The sequence below is a fragment of the Nicotiana tabacum genome, chromosome 17 (genome assembly GCF_000715075.1).
Source record: "Nicotiana tabacum cultivar K326 chromosome 17, ASM71507v2, whole genome shotgun sequence".
Taxonomy (NCBI): Eukaryota; Viridiplantae; Streptophyta; class Magnoliopsida; order Solanales; family Solanaceae; genus Nicotiana; species Nicotiana tabacum.
The window spans coordinates 106,147,674-106,155,958 of NC_134096.1; the positions used below are offsets into that span (position 1 = coordinate 106,147,674).

General features: G+C 39.4%; 1 protein-coding gene across 1 annotated transcript; it reads right to left on the reverse strand.

The window, feature by feature from the left end:
• Positions 1 to 602: 602 nt before the first annotated feature.
• Positions 603 to 7,812, reverse strand: LOC107765372 (iron-sulfur cluster assembly SufBD family protein ABCI8, chloroplastic-like). The gene is made up of 2 exons (XM_016584010.2): positions 6,184 to 7,812; positions 603 to 954 (listed from the first exon to the last, which is right to left on the reverse strand). Exons 1-2 carry the CDS (start codon positions 7,603 to 7,605, stop codon positions 736 to 738), a joined length of 1,641 nt encoding a protein of 546 aa, XP_016439496.1. The 5' UTR covers positions 7,606 to 7,812; the 3' UTR covers positions 603 to 735.
• Between the last annotated feature and the right edge of the window lie 473 nt (positions 7,813 to 8,285).

Below are 8,285 nucleotides of genomic sequence, written 5' to 3' on the forward strand. Positions count from 1 at the left end.
TCAATAGAAATACAGATAAAGATAAATCAAAGAGATGGTAGAAGTGATACCCACTAAAAAATACGATCGATGGAAGAAAACACACTGCAAACTTAAGAACAAGAGGAAATAAAGAGGAGATAAAGAGGAGATGGCGTTAGATACACAGGGTATTTATTCTCCTGGAAGTGTTAGATTGAGATGAAAAACCAGCGGTGATTGCCACACGTTAAAATTAGAATCCCACGTGTTAGCTATATAGAGAGCCAGTGATAGACTGAATATCTTTGAAATGACAGAAACACCCTCAGATTATTTTTAATTCCAGGAAGCACACATGTTGACCTTGAGGTGCCTGCTATTCCCTCTTATTAGTAAGTAATATTAACTCTATTTTCTTGAGCTAGAATAACTCTTTTGGCATGAGGCAAAACTAGACAGACAACAACAGACTACATAGATATAGAGTATAGACTGATTACTCTGTAATTAACACTGAGCTCCGCGGAATCAACACTATTTGTATCTTTTCTAAAGCTATATTCTCCCTTATGTCTATTATATTAATTGAATTATGGAACTTTCTCAAGCACAATAAATTTGAAGCCATGGAACTGCTAAGATGGATGAAAAATGGGATCAGAAGACAATACCTTGACACACTATTTACACAAGTGTATATAGCATAAGTTTGTATGATAGTGTTACAACTTTTACAGAAGACAAATTAACTTATTGACCAAATGAAACGTGTGATTAACCTACAGATCCTTCAAGCTTCAAGCTCATTAGTTGGTTCACCTCAGCACCAAATTCATCAGGAAGTTCATTGAAAACATCTCGGCAAAACCCAGAGATCATTGCAGCCATTGCTTTTTCATAGTCGATTCCTCTCTGCTGGAAGTAAAACAACTGATCCTCACCAATCTTTGAAGTTGTGGCTTCATGTTCTATCCGGGCAGAGGGGTTTTTGGCCTGTCAAAGTAATGCCATATGTAAATACAGATATGGAAAATTCAAAATACAACAAGGATTGACCAAAATGATCCGACTTCTCAATCAAACTGATCTGAGTTCCAACTAGCGCCGGAGTATCATATAGACATGTAGCAAGAGCATCCACGACAAGGCTTGATCAAAATGACAATTCATATCAATGTGTTTAATTTAATCTTACCAATTCCAGCTACCAGCGATAACTATCAAATTCATGTAACATCTGACTAGGAGCTTAAAAACCACACCAAACAGAAGCAAAATGTTCTTTACTAATCTGTTTCTACATACAAACCACAGAAGCTTTCTGAGAGATCGTAAAAAATAGAAAGACGGATAGGGTAATCCATTCAAGAATATAAGAGCCTATAGATTGCTTTGGACTATTAGTTTGTACTAGTTTCCCCAACAAATCACAAGGGATGGGAGCGTGTTTCCTGCGGCATTTTACTAGAAAACTATCACATCCAGAATTTAATGCAGGTAAAGTTTCCTAGACTTGACAAAATTTAAGATGGTTATCGAAGGCCACTGAGTTGGACTACATTCATTAGTAATGTACATCTGAACGAAGCACAAAGAATAGTTATTCAAGCAGACGAGCATGCAGTTTGCTGCTTGTTAAAACATACACCACATCCATTACAATTTCTATTAGTATCGTCTCCAAGCAGAAGTAAATATTAATCTTCAGCGACTGAGGTGTTAGTTTACGGCATGTATATAGTGTAGTATTGTCCCACATTGGTAGAGGAATAGTATGTCCTTGTATAGTATAGCTATAAATAAGGACCTCTTGTATTGTATTGTTCATCTAATATCAATAACATATTTTCTCCCGTGCCTTCTCACATGGTATCAGAGCAATTGTGAGAGACTTATCACTGTGCATAAATTCCAGCGATTCCGAGAAAGAGAACTCAGTACTTTTTTTAAGGCTGTTTTCTATCTGCTTCATCTCTGTCAGTGTTGTGAAAAATCCAACACTACCACAAGAGTCGTCATTGTCCGGCGACCAAACCCCAGTGAAAAGCTCCGGCAGAAGCCACCTCACGCGCCTCCACGCGCCACCAAAAACTCATGCGCGTGAGCTCGCGCGCCGGCGCGTACGACCACTTCCGGCCATTTTTTGAAAATCTTCCTTCAGAACAATTGGGTCGCCTCGTAATTCCGATCCTACCCCTACTGTTTTCATTTCATTCCGACAATTTTGAGTTTTTTCCGACAGCTACAGTAGATTCCGGCAGCTACAGTTTTTCAGTATTCTGTTTCTGTGTTTCCGTACTCTGTTTCAGTGGATTACAGTTGATTCTTTTTCTTATTTGGTAATAATTTGCAACAATGTCTTTGGAATTTGATGCTTTTGGGTCTAGAAACATGAGTTCTGGAAGCTCTAGTGTTATTATTACCTCGGAACCTTTAATGGGAGGTTCAAACTACTTAGATTGGGCTTCATCGAGTTGTGGTGTAGAGGTCAAGGTGTTCAAGATCATCTAATCAAACAGTCTAGCGATGGAGATGAAAAGGCAATAGCACTTTGGGCAAAAATCGATGCTCAGTTATGTAGCATCTTGTGGCGATCTATTGATTCCCAGTTGATGCCCTTGTTTCGTCCATTCCAGACATGTTATTTGGTTTGGGCAAAGGCACGCACCTTATACACTAATGACATATCTCGCTTCTATGATGTGATATCGCGGATAACAAACTTAAAGAAGCAGGAATTAGATATGTCTACTTACTTGGGTCAAGTACAGGCAGTCATGGAGGAATTTGAGAAGTTGATGTCAGTTTCTACTAGTGTGGAAAAACAACAAGAGCAGCGACAGAAGATGTTTCTCGTTCTTACCCTCGCTGGACTTCCTAATGATCTTGATTCAGTACGCGACCAGATTTTGGCTAGTCCGACTGTCCCGACAGTTGATGAATTATTCTCTCGATTACTCCGCCTTGCTGCAGCACCAAGTCCACCAGTGATCTCATCACAGATACTTGATTCCTCTGTTCTTGCATCCCAGACAATGGATGTTCGGGCATCTCAAACTATGGAGCATAGACGAGGAGGAGGTCGTTTTGGAAGATCTAGACCCAAGTGTTCTTATTGTCACAAACTTGGACACACTCGTGAAATGTGTTATTCCTTACATGGTCGTCCACCCAAAAATGCTTACATTGCTCAGACCGAGACTCCAGGTAACCAGGGATTTTCTTTATTTAAAGAAGAATATAATGAGCTCCTTCAGTATCGAGCAAGTAAGCAGACATATCCACAAGTAGCCTCAGTTGCTCAGACTGATACTTCTGTTACTGGTAATTCTTTTGCTTGTGTTTCCCAGTCTAGCACTCTTGGCCCATGGGTCATGCACTCAGGCGCTTCTGATCACATCTCTGGTAATATATCACTTTTGTCAAATATTGTATATTCACAGTCTCTTCCCACTGTTACTTTAGCCAATAAATGTCAAACTAAGGCAAAAGGAGTTGGACAAGCTAATCCCTTGTCTTCTATCACCCTAGATTCCGTTCTTTATGTCCCTGGCTGTCCTTTTAGTCTTGCATCTGTTAGTCGTTTGACTCGTGCCCTCCATTGTGGTATATATTTTATTGACGATTCTTTTATTATGCAGGACCGCTCCTGTTGCGGACCCTGCTCCTAGTACACCGATTGCACTTCGGAAAAGTATACGGACCACACTTAACCCTAATCCTCATTATGTCGATTTGAGCTATCATTGTCTGTCATCTCCCCATTATGCTTTTATATCTTCTCTATCCTCAATTTCCATCCCTAAGTCTACAGGTGAAGTATTGTCTCATCCAGGATGGCGACAGGCTATGAGTGACGAGATGTCTGCTTTACATACAAGTGGTACTTGGGAGCTTGTTCCTCTTCCCTCAGGTAAATCTACTGTTGGTTGTCGTTGAGTTTATGCAGTCAAAGTTGGTCCTGATGGACAGATTGATCGACTTAAGGCCCGTCTTGTTGCCAAAGGATATACTCGGATATTTGGGCTCGATTACAGTGATACCTTCTCTCCCGTGGCTAAAGTGGCTTCAGTCCGCCTTTTTCTATCCATGGATGCGGTTCGCCATTGGCCCCCCTATCAGCTGGACATTAAAAATGCCTTTCTTCACGGTGATCTTGAGGATGAGGTTTATATGGAACAACCACCTGGTTTTGTTGCTTAGGGGGAGTCTCGTGGCCTTGTATGTCGCTTGCGTCGGTCACTTTATGGTCTAAAGCAATCCCCTCGAGCGTGGTTTGGTAAGTTCAGCACGGTTATCCAGGAGTTTGGCATGACTCGTAGTGAAGCTGATCACTCTGTGTTTTATCGGCACTCTGCTTCAAGTCTCTGTATTTATCTGGTAGTCTATGTTAATGATATTGTTATTACTGGCAATTATCAGGATGGTATTACCAATCTGAAGCAGCATCTCTTCCAACACTTCCAAACTAAGGATCTAGGCAGATTGAAGTACTTTCTAGGTATTGAGGTTGCCCAGTCTAGCTCAGGTATTGTTATTTCTCAAAGAAAATATGCTTTAGACATTCTTGAGGAGACGGGGATGATAGGTCGCAGACCTGTTGACACTCTGATGGATCCGAATTCTAAACTTATGTCAGGACAGGGGGAGCCGCTTAGCGATCCTGCAAGCTATAGGCGGCTGGTTGGAAAATTAAATTATCTCACAGTGACTAGACCCAACATTTCTTATCCTGTGAGTGTTGTAAGACAATTTATGAATTCTCCATGTGATAGTCATTGGGGTACAATTGTCCGCATTATTCGATATATAAAATCGGCTCCAGGCAAAGGGTTACTCTTTGAGGATCGAGGTCATGAGCAGATCATTGGATACTCAGATGTTGATTGGGCAGGATCACCTTCTGATAGACGTTCTACGTCTGGATATTGTGTTTTAGTAGAAGGAAATTAGGTGTCCTGGAAGAGCAAGAAACAGAATGTAGTTGCTCGGTCTAGTGCAGAAGCAGAATATCGAGCAATGGCTATGGCAACATGTGAGCTTAGTCTGGACCAAACAATTGCTCAAGAAGTTGAAATTTGGTGAAATCAGTCGGATGGAACTTGTGTGCGATAATCAAGCTGCCCTTCATATTGCATCAAATCCGGTGTTCCATGATAGAACTAAACACATTGAGATTGATTGTCAATTCGTCAGAGAAAAGATACTTTCAGGAGAGATTGCTACAAAGTTTGTGAGGTCGAATGATCAACTTGCAGATATTTTCACCAAGTCTCTCACTGGTCCTCGTATTGGTTATATATGTAACAAGCTCGGTACATATGATTTGTATGCACCGGCTTGAGGGGGAGTGTTAGTTTACAGCATATATATAGTGTAGTATTGTCCCACATTGGTAGAGGAGTAGTATGTCCTTGTATAGTATAGCTATAAATAAGGACCTCTTGTATTGTATTGTTCATCTAATATCAATAACATATTTTCTCCCGTGCCTTCTCACAGGTATGAAAAGAAATACATGGAAGAGGCCGAAATAAAATTTGTTGAAAAGGCACAAGTGGAGAATGAAAAGGAGGTTTCATCAGCTGGAACAACTTCTAAACCAGTGGTTGAGGCAACACCCCAGACAAATAAAAAGGCAGCCTCATCAACGTCAGACCAGGATTTGGATGTTTTTCTCCTTGGAGAAGACAGCGATGATGGGCCAGGGCCGTTTATTGACCCGCTGGACAGCTCAATGATTTCCAAGCCGACTTCCCAGCATAGACCTTATTAACTTGTTTTAACAGCTATTCCAGAAAAAGAAACTAACTACAGTGCTGTACATTTATTAAACCTATTCTTCTCAGCTCCTGTGGAATGATTCTAATTTGAAGGTGGACCTTTTCTTTCTCCCCCTTTTCTACAACTGGAATTGGAGAAATCTTGGATAGGGGTAGTAGCTTAAATACATTGCTCCTGCACTATGAGAAAGGGGAAATGGAACTTAATGATACCAGCATCTCGCATAAATCAGGAGAACCACCGAATGCAGTAAAGTACACTGGGATCACAAAAAGGCATGTTTTCCACCTAAAGAGTAACAAGGTCATATTTGACAACTATGTACTTTTCAAGGTAGACAGCTAACATTTACAGAATCACAATTTACCTGAAGAACTATTTATCGAGCAGAGACAGAAAGCAAAATTACAGTTCACAGAATCACAGAGAGCAATTTACCTGAATGTATGGATAAGTGTTGGCTGCAGCATTATCACCAATGAGCATCGAATCACACTGGGAGGAGTTCCGAGCATTCTCCGCATTTGATAAGACCTGAACTAGTCCTCTGTAACAGTTTCTAGAATGTCCTGCTGAAATACCCTTTGAAATAATCCTACTTCTAGTATTCTTCCCTTTGTGTATCATCTTCGTTCCTGTATCTGCCTGCTGATAATTATTCGTCAACGCCACAGAATAGAATTCACCAACCGATTCATCACCCTCTAACACAACACTTGGATACTTCCAAGTAATAGCTGAGCCAGTCTCCACTTGTGTCCATGATATCTTCGATCGAGCCCCAGCGCAAAGTCCCCTCTTTGTAACAAAATTATAAATCCCTCCTCTACCTTCCTCATCTCCAGCATACCAATTCTGCACGGTGGAGTACTTAATCTCTGCACCTTCATGGCAATACAATTCCACAACAGCAGCATGTAACTGATTCGTATCATATGAAGGTGCTGTACACCCTTCTAAATACTCCACAAAACTCCCTTCATCCGCAACAATCAAAGTCCTCTCGAATTGTCCAGTCTCCATTGCATTTATTCTAAAATAAGTAGATATTTGCATAGGACACTTGGTGTTCTTGGGTATATACACAAATGATCCATCACTAAACACAGCTGAATTAAGAGCCGCGTAAAAATTATCTTCAGGGGGCACAACTCTAAACAAATACTTCCTGACTAAATCTGGATGTTCCCTAATAGCCTCAGAAATAGAACAAAAAATAACGCCAGACTTCTCTAAAGTCTTTCTATGAGTAGTGGCAATAGAAACACTATCAAGAACAGCATCAACAGCAACATTTGCTAAACGATTCCTTTCATTTAAAGGCACACCCAATTTATCAAAATACCTAACAAGCTCAGGGTCAGCCTCATCAAGACTATTCAAAGTTGGTTTCTTTTTAGGTTCTGAATAATAAACAATATCTTGAAAATTAATTTCAGGGTACTTATTATCAGACCATTTAGGCTCTTTCATCTTAACAAATTTCTCATACGATTTCAACCTGTACTCAAGCATCCAATCAGGCTCATTCTTTCTTGAAGAAATTAACCTTATAGTTTCCTCAGAAAGACCTTTAGGCAGTGAAAAAGATTCAATTTTTTCATTGAAACCCCATTTATAGTCTCTTTTCAAGAATTTCTGAAGTGGGTCGTCTTCATTTGAGGTTGCAAAAGATGATTCTTTACCTGGGGCCATGACATCATAGCTTACATCAGCAGCTCTAATCTTGAAATTAGCTGAATTTGGGCATCTGGGGGCAGGTGATTTTAGCAGAAAGTTAGACCCTTTTGAGAGTTTAGGTTGCTCGGTGATGGGTTGAGGACAGAAGCTTGAGATCCCGTTGGTGAGAAGAGAAGCCATAGCTGATGCTTAGGAGTTGTTGGAAGATAGAGAGAACAAGGATGAGAAGGCAAATATGAAAGTTTGGTTTTTTTATTCTCCTTTGCTTTTGGAAATATATGTACATTGGATTTGTTTACAATAAGGATTGGTGTTTTTCTTTTTTCTGTGGTGTCTGATCTTAAAGATGTCGTATGCTGACCACGTGCCTCTCTTGAGACCGGCTCCATTATCATTTATCTCTAATCAAAGATTTAAGAAAAAAGAGGAAAAGGACATTTTTTGTGTCAACTTATTCTATGGAAGGGAATAACTGCCAAATTTAATCACATGAACAATAATCAATATTAGAGGACAAATTTAACGCAATAGTTGCGCTTGAGAGCTATACATTATACATAGTAAGAAAACAAATACATATTTATGTTAAATTTCAAATTTTCTTCGGTTCTAAGTATTAATCATTTTGGCAAATTAAATTTATGTTAAAGTATTTGATATTTTAGAAAAAGTAAAAATTTATTTTACTTTAGGGAGATGTTAGTTAAGTGAGATACTTATAGACAGAAAAATCATATTTTAATAAATGCCCTTATGATAAAAGTTATTAAATATTTTATTTAAAAGTGTACAAAGAGTTTAAAAGTCATCAAGTAATATAAATTGGAAGTTGTATCTATTGTCACAAGAAACAGTTGTTA

Excerpts from the sequence above, each read along its gene's own strand:
- LOC107765372 (XM_016584010.2), bottom strand. The coding sequence starts at position 7,605 with ATGGCTTCTCTTCTCACCAACGGGATCTCAAGCTTCTGTCCTCAACCC. Across the intron at positions 955-6,183 it reads ACACTTATCCATACATTCAG|GCCAAAAACCCCTCTGCCCG; the intron begins GTAAATTGCTCT and ends TTACTTTGACAG.